Raw genomic sequence first — 21,783 nt, forward strand, 5'->3', positions numbered from 1 at the left:
GTTAAACATGCTTCACTGGAATTCTTATGATTCAGAGAAATTTTCATCAGAGTAAATGTATTCTTCTTCTCTTTTCAGGAACAGTATGAATTCTGCTACAAAGTGGTACAAGATTTCATTGACATATTTTCTGATTATGCCAATTTCAAGTGAAAACTCCTGCCTTATTATTATTAATTTAATCATCTGTACAGAGATTTGTAAATCATGTTAATTTATTTCCATTGACTTTTTAAAAACTCTAAATGTACATACTACCATGTTTGGCTTGCTCGGAATGCCTCCTTAGATGTATAAATTATTCAAGACTTTTACTCTCTGATCCAAAGGAGCATGCGCAGAACCGTTTCAAAAAAAAAAACACCCTGAAGAACCTGTTTGATTCCAGAGTCCCACTTTCCTTCCCAAACAGCCAAACAGCAGGATTGCTATTGTTTTGAAATGCTCAACATGTGCAGCTTCAGCACATAAAATAGGGGAGCTGCACATCTAGCACACTTTTGCATGTGGGACACCCCATTCAGCTGGGGATATATGTGCAAAGGCTGTGTCTGTGTATCTAGTTCCCCATGCTGGATCAAGGTGATCTTTAAAGTTTTGCATAACAGATGGCCGTGTACAATATATCACAGTATAAACTATTATGAATATAGGGCACAATCCAGCCTATGTTAGGCATATTCAATACCCACTGATTTCAGTGGGTGTATTAAGCTTATGCTTACATTTTTCCCATTGAAGTTAATGGGATTTGGAGTCCAGTTAATGGTCTGGGAGCACTTGATGCTGCAGCACTGCTGAAGCTAAGTGTGCATGGATCTGATCAGCCCCTTGGATGGGAGTCCATCGAAGAACAGGAAATAAATACTTTTAAAATTCATTAATGGGACTTCAAAAATGCTTGGTTTTGGCTGGATCATACCCATATTTTCCCCTGAACATCTATGAAATTCTGCCTTTTACTTTTTAACTTTTAGATGACTTATAAAATAACCCGTGTTTATAAAGCAGAGGAATAAGAGTGAATAGGCTGGATCCAAATCCATGCACATGACAATTATTTCTCTTAGAGCAAGTTCCACACAATGGCCACATGCTACTAGGAAACACTGTGTACACCCCACTGAAATGCGTGTGGCCACCCAAGAGCATATGCATTTGCTTGCTGCATTCATCTCAGTATTTGCAGAGTATTCTTTTTTCGGTTGTGGTGGTGTTTTGATGCTTTTATGTTCATCAGCACCTTGCTCCAGTTGTAAACCTATTGATGCTAATGTGAACTGCTGACTGTGGAAGACACTATTTGAGGTGCTCTAGAAAGTTGGTTAATATTCTACAACTATTAATCTTAACATTCAATAGCCAGGTTATATCTGTTTGCTTTTTTTTTTTTTGTATTTTTAAAGCATTCTTCCTGTTAAGCACAACTCATTCAGTGGATTATATATAATGGTACATGAATCCTCCACAAGCAACTGTCTGAGATTTTGAACCTTAGCAAAAAACATAAAACGTATAATTATTTTTGAAGACAAGATTCTCTAGATAGTTCTGTTATAATTGCAAGCTGTAACTTAGCACCATAATGCAAATACTGAGTTCGTTGAATTCAGTTAAATAATCTTAAAAGATCACCTTAAGTTATTTAACCTGATATAATTTTTTAAAAAGAAATATTAACATAAAGTAACATATTTAATGTAGGTTAATTAATCAGTATTTTGAAACTATTTTGTATTTTGAAAAGAAAGAGGTTCTGTTCTTGCTATCACAAAAAGGTATATTGCCAGATAGAAAGCAAATATATAAAGGAAAACATATACTTTCAATTTAAAACAATCTAGCTTAAGATAGTTATGGCTAAGCACTACTGAAAGCAACACAACTTCAGTAATTACATAGTGGCAAACTTGCTTCACTGGTGTCAATGGAGTATAGTCATGACAAATCTTTAGCTGAATCAGGGAATAGCATCTACTGAAGTCAAGACATTTACTTCCAAGTCCTTAGAATACTGGTGTTAGTGTTCAATTAAGGACACAGATAAATACACTTGTGCTCCTTTAGTGTTGGTGGTACTTAATGGGAATGAACAGTGTCCTGAATTGTGTCCCTACAAATGGTGTGGTACTCAATGCCAGTATGCTTTCAGGCCTCCTATATGACCTATTATTTCACAATTTTCTTCCTTATTTTAAGTATACAGAACTATCCCAGGAGTGTAGCCAATGAAGTATGGACATGTAGGAGTGCCCACAAAATTTGGGTTTGGGCTGTTGGTGCACAACTGACCATTTACTGTTAGGGCACAAAACCCATTTGTTTTGAACTGACTTGTATGATGGGTTGCTTCCTAGGGTTTTTACTTTAATGGCTGTGACTATATATAAAGCCCCATGTGGCAATGTCATCGTCTGGACAAAACTAACTTTCGAGAAAAATGACAAAACACACAGTACATTTTATATCTATTGCTCCCATCTTTTTAGAAGGCATAAATTAAAGAGCACAAGTACAAAAGAATAATTTGTATATAAATGTCTAATATGCAATAGTTTGGGCTTGTTCATTGGTGGTTTTTTTAATACAACAAGGAAAGCCTTATTGACAGCTATGTAGACTTTAACCTGGTCATTACATTTCAGCTCCTGCATTATTTTAATCTATGTTCATTTTAATACACGACTGGAAGAAAGGTGGATACGTTTAGCAATTCAGAGGATTGCAAGGTGTCCACATGAGTCTTTTACTTACCGACTTTTAATTGAAACCAGTTCAGGTTAGTCTATAAGCACACTGTTTTTAAAGCACTGCCATTTTATTGCTTGTGTCTTCCCAGTAATGCACTTCTGTAAATCTATATGTATATGTACAGTTGTTATGCACTTAATGAATAGAATTTATTGTAAGAGGTGATTGATGTTAAGCTCTCTAAGCCCCAAAGCAAACACCATTATTTGGTTAAGAGTTGAATGTAAAATAAGCTTTCTATCATATTAAGTTTGGAAATCCAAACTCCAAAATGTGAGGAATGAACAGTCCAATACACTATGGACCCAAATCTGTGAGCACATTAACAGATGAAGATAGGTTTTTTAAAACCACTGTTTCTACCCACCACTTTAGAAGCTGCTTCCAACAGCCTTAAGAGTGTCAGACGCTTTCTAATGCAGTACAAATTGTGTGGAAACTGCTGTTTTCAAAATACTGGGGTTTTGACAAAACCATAATCATATTCTTCCTAATATCTCTATTTTTGTTACAATAGAGACATGCTAGTCCTGGTATTGAGTTTTTGACTACTGGATATTAGTAACACCTTGAGGTCCTGGTGAATATGTCCCCTCGGTTTTCTTGGCTCCTTGATGAATGGCCTCTCTGCACTTAGCCAAAGTATCTTATTTAGCTTGATAACACAAAAATAGTCTTTACAGTTACCAATTTAGTCTCCGTCTTCTAATTTCCCACTTCCTAGCTTTCAGTAAACCTAGAATAGCATAGGTAGCTGCTGTTCCCTCATCCATGTCACTGGAATTCCTTGCTTCTCTTAGTATCAGTCCAGTACCCCTTCCTTGACCTCTGACCAGCAACCATAGCTGTAACTGTGAAATCTGCTTAAGGGAAAGCATTGCAGTTGTTCCTTTTTAAATTATCCAAACAAAGTCATTTTCAGATGTAGAGAAAAATCCTGCCTTGGTGGAAGGAAGTAATTATTAGATAATATTTCTAATAGCATCCAGAACTCTCTTAATTTGTTGCTTGTTCTGTAAAGCAATATTTAAAAACGTAAGATGTGAGCCAGAAATGCACATAGCGGAATCCATTAATGAAGTAGAGATGTTTTAACTTTTCTTATATTTACCCAAGTGAAGCCAGAATACTTGGGGTGAGGCTCATTTTGGTAATACTAATATGAGTGCACTTAAAATGGAGCCAAATGAGCAGCTTTCCTCCCCCAATGTGGAATAATTTCTATACTCAACAGTTTCAGATAATTCCGTGGGATTAAATTCTCTGAAGTAATCTGAAGCACAAAACCTTCTCTGTGGCTTTGTTGGATTCCCTTCAGACAATCTAGTTCTACTAGGTTCTCCCATTTGGTGATGACAAGACTTGCCACAGTTGAGGAAATACTCTGCTAAACCCAGCCAAATCACTTTTAATCACAACTAATCTGTTTTATGAGGTTGGTGAATTGCAACTTTAGAAAGCTTGTTTTTCACTTCAAGGTGTTTAGTCAAATAAGACTGTGATACTTCGTACAGTGGTATAACAAACATATTTATGGGTTTCCACACTTAATTTTTTTTACATTGCATGAGATTGCATTAATAAATGCCAAACAGTGATTAGAAATTTATATGTTCTGATCTGCATATCTAGTCACTATGTGACTCAACTTATTGTCTTGTGTGACAGTGGACATTGATTGCCAAAGCTCTTAAGTACATGCTTAACTCAGAAACAGTGCACAAATAGTAATATTGTTAAAGCAGTTTATTTTGAAGTATGTTTCTAGAAACCCGGGGTTCCTTATCAATTTATCAGGGAGTCAACAATAGCCCTATTTGTGTGTTAAAACCCTCATGCGATTTTACTTGCATAAGGAGAGGGCAGGGGCGTGTCAGCTCCCCAACTTTACCCTCCACCAGGCTGGATGTCTGCTATATGCATGTAGATCCAGTGTGATTTAGAACCTTGCACAATCAGCGTCCTGAATCATGTGGAGAGCTAACACTAATGCAGCAGCGTCCTGGCTACAGATCTTTGCCCTCCAATGCATGGAGGGAGCAGGCCAGCACTCCCTTTATTGCATCTGCTTTTTAATGCCTTGCAAGGACTAACAACAAGATAAAGAACTGTAACTTAGCTAACCAAAAGGCATCTTATCATTTGTTACTGATACTTTCCTGGAAAGTATAGCAGCAGAGGAGACATGTCCTTTGCAGGCCTGGCACCAGGGATTAGTAAAATCTGGCGGGGCCCCCTCTAATAGTTTATATACATAAAATTGCTTTAAAAACAAACGAGCAGTGCGCACACAGGCATGCAAATAGTTAATGTGTGGGGGGAAATGCAGCTGTGTGGGGAAAGGAAGGCTCTGGTCTTGACCTTCTGTTGCCTGTAGGACAGCCAAGGTCATTCTGTTCTATACCGTACTTGGATTCCTTGCTCCCCTGATTGTCACAGGATTTGCAGAGCCCACAATCAGCCACAACGTTCAGGATTAACTCCTCCTTGGCACTGTTGCAGAAGTTGGGAGAGCCTAAGCTCACAGTTTGCCTGGTCTCCCGTGTTACCAGTAGTGGATGCTGTATCAGGCAGAGCAGGCTCTGTGCTCCCGACTCATCTGCTGTTAGAGCCGGCCCATCCGCACGCCCCATTTAGTCAGCCAGCTAGCCCTCTGCATGGAGCTTAGGAGCAAAAGAAGATATTGGAGGAAGCCCTGCTCATGCATTCAAAAGAACACCTGAGCTTGAAACAGTCCAGGAGTGTGTGCAGCAGCCCCGCCTCCAGTATCCTCATGTGTGCCATCTCCACTCTCTCCTCTCCTGAGGTTTGAGCAGAAATACCTGCAGCAATATTCTAGCTGCATTCAGAAATTCCCTGCAGACCTTTGTGCTCAGAGCTCAAAAGGTTTGGAGTAGGAAGGGATGCAGAGGGTTACTGGGGGAAAGGGCAGCACTGCATCCCTGTGACCCTACACAATTTGAACTCTCATGCACTCTTTTGAATGCATGAAGTATGTACTCTCTTGTATTTGATGTGGATGTGTATCTCTGCGTGTTCAGGCCTCCTGCTGTCTCTTGCATGGGGTCCAAAGAATCCTGGAAACAGCCCTGGTGCTGTGGGACATACATGCTCTGTATAGAGGCCAGCTAGTCTCACTACGCAAATTTAAGAGGGTGACACAATGCACTCCAGAATTCTCTGCAACACACAACATAGTTCTTGGCAGACAACTCAGTGTGGAAAGCATTTCTTGATGCAAGCAAGTTTTGAAATCTTGTACTAAGTAGATACTTAATGGCTTGGGTTAATCAGGCCCAACAGAAGAATGCCTGCTGTATTGATTAGTGTTTTGAAAATGACTTTTATGAATTGGTTTTTAAAGGAATTTGAACATCTTTGTTTCCAGCATTTGAAATGTTTTCATTACGCAGTATCATTTTTAGTATGTTGCTACTGAACCTTATTCTGTATATGCAAAACTATATTTAATTTATGTCAAGATCTTTATAATATATGTATGTATTATACAGTGATATTTTCTTTTATTACATTTATAATTTGATCTTGCTGTATTTATAATGCCAGTGAATGTTGCTGAATTATTTGTATATGCAAATCGCAAGATCTAATAATTCTGATGCAAGAACAAGGTTTCATTTTTATTTTCAGGCTGCATTTCTTTCTTTAAATCTCTTAATTTCATTCCTCTACTATTTGCTCATTTAAACTAAATACAGCAATGGTGCAAAGGACATAAAATCCCTTACTTAAATTACTTCCCAGAACTTTAAAAACTCTAGCTATTTGACTCAGAGCACTGTTCTGACAAAAAAAAAGTTAAAAATGAAGCATTATACATATAACATTAATTTGCAACAGCAATTTATCTTCTCAACCAGAACACGCTTATTTATTCTAAGTAATCTGAATAAAAGTAATCATTATTCTCAGTTGTTCCAATGGATTATACAAAAGTAAATGTAATCTTCCTGGGCAGTACATTTTGGTCTACTTGAAACAAATATAGCCATGGCAGGCATTTTAGACCTTGTCTACACATGCATCAAAACGGATTTGGGAGGGTTAGACTGGACTGCAGGAGCAGAAACATGGTGGTGATGGGGAATGGCATAAAAAGGACATGGTGCACTTTTGTGTGTGCCAAGAGAGATGGTTCGGTTGCATATATTAGATTTCTGAAAGAGAATGATACGTTTATGTTAAAACATCTTTCCCTTGAAGGAAGTACAAAAGGAATCCAGCAGTGTCTGGACAGTATGTCCTCTCCCTTTCTCCTCTCTGGTGCTGCCTGTGTTACATGCAGTGTTCCACTTCAGACTGCAAATAGGTGGTCACATTTTTAATGCTCCCCTATGTGCAAAACTCCTTCATGAGTAGAAAACAACTGGGAACAAGCTGTTCTAGAACCATTCTTCCTGGTGATGCTGCTTTTACTTGCAGGGTGTTTTAATATGCTGGAGCATTCAAATCTGGGGTGTCCATGGATAGTTTAACATGGTTGCATCCTGTCTCCTTCCTCAGCATTCTTTCGACCCTCATATTGCTTTATGTGGAGACCATGTCCTAGTTTGCTTCAGTCACTGCTCTGGATTTAGTAGGGTACTGTTTTCTATAATGCAAAGGCACACACCACTGATATCTCAGCTATGTGGACAATATTGTATCCTGATTAGATATAATCTAATTAGACTGGATTTCATTGGAGCATTAAAACTGGACAGAACCATTTATTTGGGCTAACGATTTCTTTACTCATATCAAAACCATTCTATGGTATTTTTATTTACCAAATGTTCCTAAATGTCCTGCCTTGAGGCGATCCACAGTTGTCCAATGTTACTTTCACTAATAGGATCCTGCTGTAAGATCTCCACCCAAGAAGTTCCAGAAATTGTTACACTGCAGATTACCTTCATCATGCTTTTAGTTGGTAGAACCCTGTTTGCTGGGGAGGTTTTCTGATGGGAGGTAGATAGCTACTCATAGCCATTGTAAAAGAGTGTCTGAATTCTATGAAAACACACAGACACACACAAAGTCACAAAGTTACAATTTTCAATTACATCCCTGTTGTGAAATTAACATATAGCAGCTATCAATCAGAGCCTATTGCTTGTAGTTCTTGAAGAATCAACTAATTTGGAATATTTATTTTTTTTAAAAAAATAAAAATCCTCTCAGTCACCAAGCAGTAGATAACTGCATGGTGTCTCACATAACTGAAATCCAGATCTGCCATCACCATGAGAAAACTACTTGTGAATTTCCATGAGCAAGTTCTTCATTTCTGACAGTTCCTTGTTTAATTCTTGGTAACCTAATTCCACAGACTATGGAAAAAAGCTTATAAAATTGACTACATGGGATGTCAGTGCTTGAAAGAATTTTAAATGTTTCCAATCTATTTTGGCCCTGTTGAGATCTCGTTTTTAGAAGTCTGATTCTGAATATTGAAAACCTGTAAATTGGCAGATTCTTTAATTATCCAGTCTAGCATACATCTATTAACTTTGCCAGAACATGTGTAAACAAATACCACTGTAGCTGGATTATAAGTGACTTTCTCGGGATCATTCCCAGGATTTCTTACTACCCAGGCTATATAGTTTTATTTGAAACTGCAGTGGCAGACCTCATTATGAGATTTGTAGTCTGTTTTCTGAACATCCTCTATGGCTTTGATAATAGTGTATTTAAAAAGAATACATTAGTAAAAGTAATATTCTATATTATATTTGATCTAATAAAACACAGAACTCTTGTGGGAGAAGGGCAGTTGAAAGAAAAAAATCTCGACAATTTGTTACCATTTTTTATATCAAATAAAATATCTTGATGTTTTGGAGTTCTGTTTCCCCAGGTAATTTGCTACACTTTGCACTTTTATCATCTAAAAGATAGATAGATTAATTATTTGAAAGGACTTTAAATCTGAATTTAATATGAGCTTCTTATAAAGCATATTCATAAATGCATGCAAGAATCATGTCTCTGAGCTTTTGATTTGTGTCTTACAAATAGAAATAAAAAATACTTTTGATGCAGTTTTTATGAAATAGTTACTGATAAACCATACCTTCCTCAAATACTGGCATTCAGATTACACTATCTAGATATCTAGAATGAAAAAATAAATGGCTATAGCTTATGCCAGTAACTGTCCTTAGCTAGAAAATAAAATGTGCAGACCCATCTTTCTCAAAAATGAAAACACATAGAGTTCTAAATAAAATAAAATAAGATTAGACCAACTCCCATCTAGTCCAGCATCCTGTACTCATAGTGGACAACCAACTATGGTTTCATGTGGGAAGTCTTTGAGAAGGACAAGAGCACAACAGCAGTGTCTCCCAGCAACTGATATTTAGAAGCATACTGCTTTTGACAGTGGAAGTAATACAGTCATGATAGCTCTTACTCCATACATTTGTCCAGTGTCCTTTTCAAGCTATCCAAGTTGATGGCCAACACTACATCTTGCAATCATGAATTCCATAGTCTAAGCACGTGCTGTGTGACATAGTTCCTTTTGTCCGTCCTGAATCTTTCAGCATTCTAGTTTGGTGGATGGCCCACGTTCTAGTACATGTGAGAAGGATAGACACGTCTCTCTAACCCAGGGGTAGTCAACCTTTTTATACCTACCGCCCACTAATGCATCTTTCTTGATGGTAAAATTTCCTTACCACCCACCAGTGCTTGATGGAAGGAGGATTCAGCTTGTGCCATAGAACCCCTACCGCCCACCTAGAATTCGGAAATGCTCACTAGTGGGCGGTGGGGACCAGGTTGAAAACCCCTGCTCTTACCAGTTTCTGCACACCATGCATAATTTTATACAACTCTATCATGCTCCACCATACCTTTTTCTGAACTAAAAAGTTCCAAATGTTGAAATCTTGTTCCAGCTCTCTGATCATTTTGGTTAGCTCCTCCCTTTTCCACCTCAACAATATCCTTTTCCAGCTCAACACAGTATTTCAGTGCTGTCACCATACATTATTGGACCTGTATCTTCCTGGTAGCAGACAACAGAACCACGAGACAGGTGTAAAATACTCAAGCAAGAGTTTTATTTACAACCTTACAAACACAAAGCATGTGGGTGTTCTCTTTTGCAGGCTAATGCAAACTGCAACTTCTTTTGTGCCCATCACCAGCTGTACCTAATCAGTCTAGAAAACCACACCACGAACTCACAGAAACAGTTCTTAAAGTTACAACAGTCTTTTCTGTTTCTTTGCAGAATGACTCCTACCATAGATTTGTGTAACAGCATTATGATATTGACAGTTTTATTTTCAAACCCTGTCCTGATGAATCCTAATTTTCATACCTGCCACACACTGGCTCAACATTTTCATTAATAATAATAATAATAATAATAAATTTTATTTATATCCCGCCCTCCCCAGCCGAAGCCGGGCTCAGGGCGGCTAACAACAATAAAAATAGTTCAACATTCTAAAACATTCATTATAACATTAATTAAATCAAATTAAAATCAAATTAATGGCAACCATCAAGCAAATTTTTGTGCAGATTGCCAGAGGAGGGGGTCAGGCTGCGCCCTGACAAAAGGCCTGGTGGAACAGCTCTGTCTTGCAGGCCCTGCGGAAGGATGCCAGGTCCTGCAGGGCTCTAGTCTCTTGTGACAGAGCGTTCCACCAGATTGGAGCCGCGGCCGAGAAGGCCCTGGCTCTAGTTGAGGCCAGCCTAACCTCTCTGAGGCCTGGGATCTTTAGGGTGTTTTTATTTGCAGACCGTAAATTTCTCTGTGGGACATACCAGGAGAGGCGGTCCCGTAGGTACGAGGGTCCTAGGCCGTATAGGGCTTTAAAGGTTAAAACCAGCACCTTAAACCTGATCCTGTACTCCACCGGGAGCCAGTGCAGCTGGTACAGCACCGGATGGATATGATCTCGCAGCGAAGACCCCGTAAGGAGTCTCGCTGCGGCATTCTGCACCCGCTGGAGTTTCTGGGTCAGTCTCAAGGGCAGCCCCACGTAGAGCGAGTTACAATAATCCAGTCTGGAGGTGACCGTCGCATGGATCACAGTGGCTAGGTCAGGGCGAGAGAGATAAGGAGCCAACTGCTTAGCTAAGATCTCGTTCCTCATAAGTCACTGCCATTTCAGACCCCATAAATGCATATCTGAAAAGTTAGAACTCCCCCTGCAATGTACATCACTTTAGAATTGTTTGCATTTATTGCACTGGCCATTTTAATTCCCACTATCCCAGTCTGGATAGATCCTCTTGTAGATAATTTGCAAATCCATTTTTCTTCTTACAAACCTGAACAATTTGGTGTCAACAGGAAATCTGGTGACCTCACTGCTCACCTCTAACCCCAGGTTATTTATGAACAAGTTCAAAAGTGGAGTCTTACCAAGAATCTTGGGGGACTTGGCTTTCTACATCTCTCCATTGGGAGAACTGTCCATTTATTCCTGAGAAGGGAAGGTGACCTTCATTACTTCATGAAAAGCAGCGAAACTTCAAATACTCAGGGGACTCTTCTGAGAAGCTTTTCTTGGTCACTTCTCCCTGTTCTTTAACCAGTTACTGATCCATAAGAGGACTGCCTCCATAGCTGATCTCCATTTTATTTCACCTCTTTTTATTGTTGGTTTTAATGTTTTTGGTAATTTGCTCCTCAAATTCTTTTTTAAATCCCTTATTGTTTGCATCCCCTCCCCCAAGGGCTGTGCTCCCTTTGCCAAATGAGAACAAAAAAGAAGTATTTTTTTCTGAATGAAGCCTTCTCCAATAGCTTCCCTGACTTTCCTCATTAACCACGCTGGCATTAGTGGTATCTCTCCTTATAAACTTGGTTCACTTATCTGTAAGTCTTAACATACTGGTAAAAAATCCTGAATGTGTGCTAAAGGCTTGGTAGCTTTCTTTTTTTATTACAGTAAAGTTACTATAGTGAAGTTACTTTGCAGCATTATTTCTGCAGAAAATCCTTTCTTTTGAGTGCACTCCTATGCAGCAAGCCTTGGCATGTACCTCATTCTCGAGATACTGAAAATATGTCAAAATATAATTCAGATAATTACAATTGTATGGTCAAAATGATTTGTTCCTACATGCTGGAGTGGTTGGACTAGGATCTGGGAGACCAGGGCTGGTATCCCCACTCAGCCATGAAGCTCACAAAGTGACCTTGGGCCAGTCACTGCCTCTCAGTAAAACTTACTACATAGGGTAGTTGTGGGTATTAAATGAGGAGGAGGAGAACCATGTATGTCAACTTGAGCTCCATGGAGAAAGAGATGGAATAGAAATGCAATAAATAAAATAAAATAAAATATCCTATTGTGATGTCCCTTATAACTGGCTCAAAGGTGCAACTTCCAAAAGCATGTTAAAGAGCAAGTCTACCATGATAAAATGATGTACATTGTCAGCTATTTACTCAATTACTGTACACCCTTGCACATGACACAGTAGTAATTCCAGAATGGTGTATCTGTATAACTGGGACTGAAAAGTTATACTATTTTGAAAATAACCAGGTTTTACTAAGTGGACCACTCAAACTTTACATATTGTAATCTAATGGCAAATTTACACTGCAATCCTAACCATGTTTAGTCAGAGGTTAGTCCAATGGGAACTGGATTCAGTGGGGCTTAGCTTATTCCCAAGTAAATGGGGTCAGGATGGCCTAAGCAGGATCATGCCAGTAGCTTTGCCACTTCAGAGTAATTTAATTCCAAAGTGAAGCTAACATTAACAAAGCTGTTTACACTGAACTACAACACATTTGAAGTGACTAATCATAGCCACATGAAAACAGCAAATGAGGCAAACTATAAAAATTACAAAAGCAAAGCACAAATGTCAAGAGATTTTGCTTTTTGAAAGATCTAAATATTAAAATGTTATGCCCTGCAGCAGAAAAGAAAGTATGACCTTGCCGAGACTTTGCTTCCTTTGTGTATATATTCTGCTCACAAAAACTTTATTAACTTGATACTAGACCATATATTCTACCAAGGCAAACTACTGGAAGTAAGTTAATATGCAGCATATAAATTGCAATGTATATGCTATTAATTTTCAGTATCAACTACTTTTACACAAAAATATATATAATTCATACATATATCACCTCCTTACTAAATCATCAATATACAAACACCCAGAGGTGTACACAGGGTCCCTTGTGCCCTCCCCTGAAAAAAATAGCCTTATCGCAATACCACATTAGAAATTACTAGATTTCACATGACTCAGGTACTCAAAATGTCTGGAGTGAGGGTGAGGCGAGGTGAGGCAAGGAAGTTCCTTATAAGTCCTGTGGGGTTCAGTGGGGTTTACTCCCAGGTACCCTTAATTAAATAGGCAGAAAAATTAGCATACGGCACGTGGGAGGGAAAACAGCACTTCTGCAGACCGTGCATACAGTTTTCTGTGTAACAAGTGTACAACATTACTGGCCATGGGTGGAGTATCCTGTTTTCTCTCCTCAACACTCAAAGACATTAGGTGTACACATACACTGTACATACTCATTTTGTTTCATTCATGTGTACAGAGTTTAGAATCTATAACTATCTCAATCACCTTTTAAATTTTAAAGCAGTTTTCCTCATCTGCTGTTGATATTCACTTTTCCACTTTTTTGAATCTGATGACATAATGGAAAGTGGAAGTGGAAGCAGCTCAGACAAGACTAATGTAAGACGATACAGATATGAAATCAAAATGACTGCAGGTTTTATTCAGATTGAGGTTGGGGAGAAACCCTCCTCCAGGAAGCCTAATTGGGAGGGAGGATTGGTTTCTCTGTATATAATATAAATGTAAGAATGTTATCAAACAGCCCCCACTGGAGGCTTGCAGTGCCACATCACAAACCTGGATTTGAATGAAGTCAGGGCAGGATAGAGGAGCAAATGTGAAGGCAAGCTGCACAACAGCAGCATGGGAGTGAGGAAGGGAGGCACACTGAGAGGCAGAAAGCAGTGGTTTAAAGTTGTGGAAGTTTGAGTAAAGCAGAGATGGAGAAATATGGGAAGGAAATGGTAACTTTCAACACCAGCAGAAATTTTAATAAATTAGGGGTGGAAGGTTTAAAGCAGCCACTCCCCCCCCCCCTTTCAGTGTTTTCTCCCTTCTTGTTATCCTGAAACTTATCCCTTTTGCATTCCTCAGCTGCCTCATTTGAGATAGATAAAGGATGTGGAGTCCCCAAATATTCCATAGTATTTTTTTGCAATGTATTTCACTCCTGGTTCTGCATGAAGTTCCAGATTTGATGTAGCAACTTAGAACAGATATTTTATTAGCAAGCACCCAAAATATACACAACATCCATCAACTGAGTCATCAACCTTCTCAAACTCAACAACCTAACTCACAAAATTCTGCTCATATTAAAAAAAGAAATGTGATGAAATTAGAACAGCCAGCCTAAAGGTTCAAGAGGCCCTACTCCTTGGACCAGAAACTAAGAAACAAAAATCTTTGCATTAAGACTCTTTTGATATGGACATTTCTTCTATTTTGGTGGAAAGCTTACGAGTATGCTATTTATAAAATACTTTTTCTTTCAGCACCACTTTCACTTACTGCATCAGAAGTAGCTTCCCAATTTAGATAAATATTGAAACTAAGTAACAAAGGAGTCAACTTCCCATTCACTTCCCATTCATATATTGTCCAGGGAAACAAGAGGCTACTTTGTAAAAGAAAAAGAAAAGAAAACAGAAAAGAAAAAGTCAAACCAGCACACAAAGGCACAGGAAAATACTGTAATTATATTAAGCACCGGTATTTGATGGTAGCAGGAAGGATTATATATCTATAACTTTAGAAATTCAGAAGACTCCCATGCATCCCGTTGCATAAATGTAGAAAGCATTTCTTTATAAATGTAGAATCTATTTATACGTACTCTTCTTTCTGAGCTAAAATTTCAAATATTTGAAATAAACCAGGTATGTTTTAGACGTATCTCTTTGTAAGTAAAAGTAGCTAATTGTTTCTGACGTGTCATTTACGTATGATTGAAAAGCTGCAGGAGTTCACCATGGAGTTCACCACTTCAGCGATCTTGCACACAAAAAATGCGGGGAGGCACGGACACGGGGGTGAAGATGAGAACAAGTGTACAGTGGGACTGCATAGGAGAAAGGGTTTTTCAGAAATGGGAGTTGGGATGGTGAAAAGCAAGCTTTAGCAGTTGCATGGGCTTGGGACGGGCTGCGTACAAAAGAGATGCTAAACTGGAGAACTTGAGAGTTACTTGTGTGGAACTGCAATTGCCAAATCCTGTATCATAGGATCCAACTCCTAGGGACCGAGGGGTCTTCTCCCCCCGTAAAACATTTGACGGCTGTCCCCCCCGCCCAGTTGATGGGCACGTACGTGCCCGCGTCATGTGCTGAACCGGGCTTGCTTGGCCCCCCAATATTTCAGTCAAGTTGCCACACCCCTGTCGTGTGTAGTCACGAGGGTGCCCCCCATCCTCCATTAATTTAGGGGGCGTGTCTTCCTTGGCAAGTTTTTCCATTTTCAAAAAAAAGAAAATAGGGTAGGGGGATAATAATAATAATAATAATAATAATAATGTATTACTTATACCCCGCCCATCTGGCTGGGTTTCCCCAGCCACTCTGGGCGGCTTCCAACAAAACACTAAAATTTCTTTTTCTTAAAATTCAATCATTGTACTTGGAAGTTCTTCAGCTACTTCATAAGCACTCAAAAGTTGTCATTATATCCACCCTGTTGTGCTATTTTTAAGCAGCACCTCAGAACAGAGGAGGAACGGCACCCTCATAAGCACGCCCATTGAGAAGACTTGAGTTCAGAGGCGCCAACTCGCAGGTAAGCGGCATTACGGCTGTCCCCTAAGCGGGAGCCCTTTTCCCGCCTCCGCCGCTTGGCGCGAGAAGCGAAGGAACCTAAACGCGCTCGGCGCTTCTCCTTACTGTCTGTTAAAAATTGAACGGCCTTCTGGGTTCCCCATTGGATCGTTTTTCCTGCTCACGTCATCTCACGTTGTCCAATCAGAATCCACCGCGCGTCGTTTTAAAAAGTAAATCTGATAAAACGTTGCGCCATATTTATGCTTCCGCGGAAAACATTCGGAAGTAGTCCCCACACAGCCCGCTCCCCCCCCGCCCCCCCAGAAAGCTCATTTCAGTGTGGGAGTGGTGGTGGGGTAAGGAACATTCTTATATTTTATCGTTCTTCCAGGACAGGGGACAACTAAGTTAAAAGAAAAGGCGGCTAAGTTTTGCGTGGCGGAGAGATACAGACCTGGAGTGAGGAGAGTTTTACGCCGGCGTTACGGCCGTGACGACGTCAGAGCGGGGATTTGAATTAAGTGGGGAGTTAGGCGCTCGCGCGCACGCGGGTTTGTTACTCGGTTAGGACTGTTAGGGGGGAGAGAAGGGGAGAGCGAGAGGGTCCTGCGTATCCTCGTGGCGGAGGACGCGCGCGCAGGTAAGGGACGTTCAGCCCGTGTGGGGAACGGGGGGGGGGCACGACCCAGACTCTTATTGGGGGGGGGGGAGAGAAGTTGGCAATGGGGGAAGGAGCATTCGCTGCCCACGGTGTTAAGGCTTGTTTGGGGGCGAGCGGTTGCGCCGGCAAAGCGAGTGAGTTGGTCCAACGGCATCTCCTTTTTAAAAAGCGCCCCCTCTGCGCTGTTCGTAGGAGAGAGAGACGTTGGGGGAAATGAGGGTGTCATTGAGGGGAATCAGGGAGATTTGGCGGCAGGGGTCCCTTTACCTTTAGTTTTTCCCCTTAGAGCCTTCACAGCCAAGGCCGGATTTAGGTTTGATGAGGCTTTAAGCTACTGACGATAATGGGCCCTTTATATGTCCAGCTGTCCTTTGTCAACAACAAATTGTCGCTGTTTTTTTTGTGTTGAATATATGCTACATGGTAATTTATGGACCTAATAGGTATCTAAAGCCATTTGCTACTGTTGCTGTATTTAGGTTGTATTTCATTTGTGTTTTTTTATCTTATAGTTTGGAAATGTACATCCAGTTATTTCCCCTTTAAATTTTTTGGGGGCCCCCAAAAGAGTGGGACCCTAAACTATAGCTTGTTTAGCTTATACGTAAATCCGGCACTGTTCACAGCACAGGCCTGGCTAACTTGGTGGTGAGAGCTGCGAATAGGTCGTTTCCCCTCGCATTAGACCACTGTTTTGTGGGGAACGGGGCATCTCCACAAGACTAGTCGCGAGGTATGTTTGAAAAGCGCGCCTTTCTCGCCTTTCCGGAGCGCGCTGCATCCACAGAGGATCTCTCTTATGGAAAATCGGGTTCCAGCAAAACGCTGCAGGGTGGCTTTGTACAGAATAAATATTCGTAGTCGGACTACAACTCCCATCAGCCTCAGCCAGCATAGTCTGGCATGATGGGAGTTGTAGTACAGTAGAACAGTTTGAGGAGGGGGCACTTCGTTGGCTACATCTGATTTACCTTGTTTGATTGTATCTTTTGGGAACAATTGCATAACTGAGTTGGCAATCCCAGCATACCTGACTTTTCAATGTCTTTGTTGCTTATTCTGCTGAAACTTTTTTGCTTTATGTAATTCTGTTGAGACCATTTTAAATTAAATGAGCTTTCTACAGAACACGGTATTTCTACTTTAAAAAAGCTGCCACCTGCCTCTTTGCTGTGGTACTGTATAAAAATATTGTAACTATGTTGGTATCCATACCACACATTAATGTATCTACAGTTACCATCCTAAAGTTTCTAGGGTTTTTTTTAAAACGAAAATGTTTCTGAAGAAAATGTACTTGTTAGTAAACCATTCACATGAGGTGGAAACATGGAACAAAATAGTTGCAAAGCCAGACTATTCTTCCAGTTGGGTATGCAGATGAAGCTGTTTCACAAAAAGCAGCAGCAACTGCAATATTCAGATATGTATACATAATGCCTGTAGGCTTGTTCCATATAACCATGAACACAATAACAGGCTGTCTCATTGTAAGTACAACTGTTTGTGTGAAAGTGTAGTTGCTGATTTGTACAGCTCCTCTATTGTGTTTACAGATTGTAAACGTTATTGCTTTGACAGTACTGTATGGGGTAGACAGTAAAATAGATGCATTTATATATCTGTATAGTACAGTACCTGGAAATCACTTAGTGATTCACATGAGGAGGAGACATGTGGTTTCAGTGTCCTATGGATTCAAGTTAAACTGCTTATGTACATGACAGACTTTCTCTGACAAATTATTGGAATTGATTAAGAGGACTAGAACAACTTTATATGTAGAATGATTAAGAGCATTGTTAGTGGATTATTGCATACATACTACAAATAGGCCAGTTGCTATGCAGAAGAATAAATTTAATCTCATCAGAAATTACAATATTAAAAAACTGTTGGGGGGCAATTCCAGTCTCCCAGGACATTGTAAATGATAACAAACTGGCCATCCTGTAATAAGGATACTTTATTCAGACTTGCAATGTGAAACTATATATCAAGAGTTTCCTTTTTTCACTTGTGGGCTGAAGTAAGGCAAAGATGGTTTTTAATTAATTTAAATGAAGTTGCTAAGATGGTATACAATCAGTGTTAGAAATTTGGATATATATTTTTTGGCAAGACAGCTCTAAAGTCTTATTTTTCAAACAATGGGCTGTGATCAGTTAAACATCTGGATAGTTCAAATGACAACCTTGAGCTTTGAGAACTTGAAGAAGAAAAGTCCACATGTATATTGGCTTATTCCAACTTCTTTTTATTAATGGTAACTGCTCCTGCTCAGGCTGCAGTCTGAGAAGCATTTTGTTTCCTGAAATTCATTCCCAATTGTGTAGATAAAATATAACCAATATAATTCTACAGGATGGAGTGTTACTGTATGAAAACAGTCTAGATCCAAGGATCCCCAGACATGCACTTCCAGATGGTAGAAATGCCTAGTGCCTGGTTAATTTTGAGCACTGTATACAATTCATGATAAAAAACGGTAGAACACCCATAATTAAACTAGCAATATAACACATCTTATAACTCAGCAACAGTAGGAGCAGTTGACCTCCAAATGCCAAGCAGAGCAAATGACATAAAGACACCAGCAAAGAGGACCAACGTATTTCTAGTGGAAGGCAATTCTGTAATCGGGGAGCCATAACACAGAAGCTATAACATGAGTCCCTTCCAGAAGCAGGATGCTGGAAAACACAGAATGGGATGGTGCTGTTGTTCTCAGGTCCAGTTTGTGGGTTTCCCACAGGCATCTGGGTGGCCACTGTGAGAACAAGATGCTAGATTAGGTTGTCAATAGGCCTGAAGGCCTGATCCAGCAGGCTCTTCTTACCGTCTTGTTGTTTGAGTCTTGGTTTTAAATAGAACTATAAGAAGGACCTTTCTGTCAGATCTCAAAGCACAGGCTGGCATATAAAGGGGAAAGGTGCTCTTTGAAGTATCCAGGCCATGCAGGACAATACACTAAAGTGAGCACCTTAAATTGGGCAAACACGTAACCAGCACAACTGTTTCAAGAGTGCTGTCACAATATTGTATCTAGTTTTGCTACTGAATAGTGAGGTGGGGGCATTTTTGCACCAATTGGAACTTCTGAACTAGCTTCAAGGGCAGCTCTATGTAAACATATTGTAGTACTAAATGAAATGTTAACAAAACATTCAAGTTAATTGGCATACAAATGCCAGGATGTCTATTATTCACAACTGATTCTGTGAACTATCATTGTTGTTTATGTAATTTTCACTGTCTCTATTTTCCCTGCATTCTTTCTGGCCTTTCTGGTTACATTATACCCATCCACCCCAACAGCACCCATGTGTGCAATATTTTGACAGTTGAGGATCTCACTCTGTGCATCTGATGAACTGCACTATATTCCATGAAAGCTAATGCCATAATACATTCATTAATTTTAAAGATGTCTTGTTCAAATTACTTACGTCTATGACTTTGATCATGTTACTGAGAAATGACTTGAATTTTTTTTAGCAGCTAGTGTTAATGAGCAGCAAAACAGTATACATGTACAAATAGTACACTTGTATGTGTCTCCTGTATTATATAATGTAATTTGCATTATATGTTGTAGCTATAGACCTGATAAGGGGCTTTTACATACAGTTTCATGATAATCTGGGTTTAAGAAAAGTGTAAGAAAATTGTAATTCTCTTGGTGTATTGTCTTAATAGAAAGGTGCTCATCATATATTCTAATTAGGTAAAGTTTTATTGAGTTCTCAATGTTCAATCCTTACAGGTAGGAATTACAGATGAGAAAATGCCACTTTTTGGGAAAATTGTTGTCATTAAAAAGAATGGGAGTGATGGAACTCATTTTCCGCTGACTAGAAACTCTTGTTTGTTTGGAAGGTAAGACTTATTTATTGGAAGGTATTTTGAAATACAGCTTTTGAATGTTGGAATTTAATTGTCTGAACTGTTCTTTTCACAAAGGGAAACAGTAAAATCTTTGCTACAGGAAACTCCCATTTACATGGAGGTTACGTTTCCCAGGCACCACATATTTAAGTGAAACAGTAAAATCTTTGCTACAGGAAACTCCCATTTACATGGAGGTTACGTTTCCCAGGCACCACATATTTAAGTGAAATTACGTATATTGGGGCACCATTGAAAAAGCCTGCAAACACCTGTTAAACTTCTAGAAACGCTTGAAAAAAAGCCAAAAATCCACCCAGCTCCACAATCACTCTCCAAATCTACATTCTTAAACTCTCAACTCTCCATAGGCGTAAAAGGCTCCTGGGACTGCACTTGCAAAGGCTAGACTCCATTTTTGCTGTTTTCGCTCTTTTAGGGCCGGATTTGCCCCTTTTTGTGCCCCTTTTGGGGATTTGCGTGTACCTGCTTGCACTTTAAAACAGCAAAACTTAAGATGTCGATTAAATTGTCAACATGCCTAAGCACTGCATCAATGTGCACATTTTAGGTTTGCACACTGGTGTAAATTTGACCTTTTTGAGAGCTAGTAGATAGGAATTTGTCTTTACCTTTGGGTTTAAATTTAATTTTTCTTCACAGTTTTGAAACTCTCAAGTGAAGCTATAATATTTTTGTGGGCAAAAATTGTTAATAGCATGCTTTCAGTGGGTCAAATGAAAGGAGCAACATTCACCTGCTATTGGAGATATAAGCATCTTTGCTGTTCTCGAATTAATGTCTCTGGATTGTCTGCTTCAAGTTCACCATACATAAAAGTCAATAGAGAGAGCTCTTTTTCAACTTTAGAGAAATTTTTGAATTGTACAACCTGCTCTGAAAGGTTGAACTTTACTAACTCCAATAGTTATTCAACCTTTCTGTTTTACATAAGCAAGCGATATCGGCAACATCTATGTTTATCATTTCATATCTTTGGAGGGTTTTATTGGGTGCAGGTGTTGCTCTGGTTTAGAGTATCTTTTCTCCAAGTATCTACATGAATAGGTATCAGTGGCCAAGTGCATATTTAATGAAGGCAGGGGAAAGTTTATGGCAGAGGTAGCCAACCTATAGCCTGTGAGCCATATATAGTTCCCCAGGAAGTTTTTTGTGCCCTCCCTTTGCAACTTTCCAATTTGTCCATTAAAAAAATACTATTTCTTCATCGACCAGTTCTACAGGTCCCCTGTTCTGATCCATAAAATGTATTCTTTCCTATGTATATATTTATATTTTACAGAATTTAATAAGTAATAATAGCTTATCAAAAAAGGATTTTAAATAGTGTTGATAGAATATAAAAGCTTTTTGAAGGCAGCTTGCGAACTGCAATTCTAGTCATGGACACATTTACACTTTGGGCATGCTTGCTTTGGCATGCAGATATCACGGTTCACCCTGGACCAGTGTGGCTCTAGACCCTGAATTGATTAGCCATCTCTGGTTTATGGCATGCCAGCAGTAAACATTAGTGTTTTTTCCAGTTAAAACAAGTTCAGTTTTCATAATTGTCAGGGGTTCAGGAGCAGAGGCGAGGGCAAGGGAGGAAACAGAGAGCGAGGGGGAGGAGGCAGAAGAAAGGATGAGTGA

General features: G+C 39.5%; 2 protein-coding genes and 1 long non-coding RNA gene across 17 annotated transcripts in view; 2 read left to right on the forward strand and 1 right to left on the reverse strand.

The window, feature by feature from the left end:
- The window catches only part of PTPRE (protein tyrosine phosphatase receptor type E), a 143,481-nt gene extending 140,867 nt beyond the window's left edge, over positions 1 to 2,614 (forward strand). For all 9 annotated transcript variants that reach the window (XM_082222867.1, XM_082222869.1, XM_082222870.1 and 6 more), the window contains one exon: positions 79 to 2,614. In XM_082222867.1, coding sequence (XP_082078993.1) covers positions 79 to 153 — 75 coding nt within the window. In that variant the 3' untranslated portion in view covers positions 154 to 2,614. The remainder of the gene's footprint in view (positions 1 to 78) is intronic.
- Positions 1 to 16,114, reverse strand: part of LOC309532546 — a 37,110-nt gene extending 20,996 nt beyond the window's left edge. For 2 of the 5 annotated variants that reach the window (XR_014219913.1, XR_014219914.1), the window contains exons 1-2: positions 14,341 to 14,564; positions 11,147 to 11,207 (exon numbers count right to left, since the gene is read on the reverse strand). This is a non-coding gene — a long non-coding RNA (uncharacterized lncRNA). Of the gene's footprint in view, positions 1 to 11,146; positions 11,208 to 14,340; positions 14,565 to 15,523; positions 15,782 to 16,035 lie in introns of those variants that run through there. The other 3 variants (XR_014219910.1, XR_014219911.1, XR_014219912.1) reach the window with 3 other exon arrangements.
- The window catches only part of MKI67 (marker of proliferation Ki-67), a 35,075-nt gene continuing 29,394 nt past the window's right edge, over positions 16,103 to 21,783 (forward strand). For 2 of the 3 annotated variants that reach the window (XM_082222823.1, XM_082222825.1), the window contains exons 1-2: positions 16,103 to 16,221; positions 20,009 to 20,121. In XM_082222823.1, coding sequence (XP_082078949.1) covers positions 20,030 to 20,121 — 92 coding nt within the window. In that variant the 5' untranslated portion in view covers positions 16,103 to 16,221; positions 20,009 to 20,029. Of the gene's footprint in view, positions 16,222 to 16,300; positions 16,377 to 20,008; positions 20,122 to 21,783 lie in introns of those variants that run through there. The other variant, XM_082222824.1, reaches the window with a different exon arrangement.

The sequence above is a fragment of the Podarcis vaucheri genome (genome assembly GCF_965113315.1).
Source record: "Podarcis vaucheri genome assembly, chromosome: 5".
Taxonomy (NCBI): domain Eukaryota; kingdom Metazoa; phylum Chordata; class Lepidosauria; order Squamata; family Lacertidae; genus Podarcis; species Podarcis vaucheri.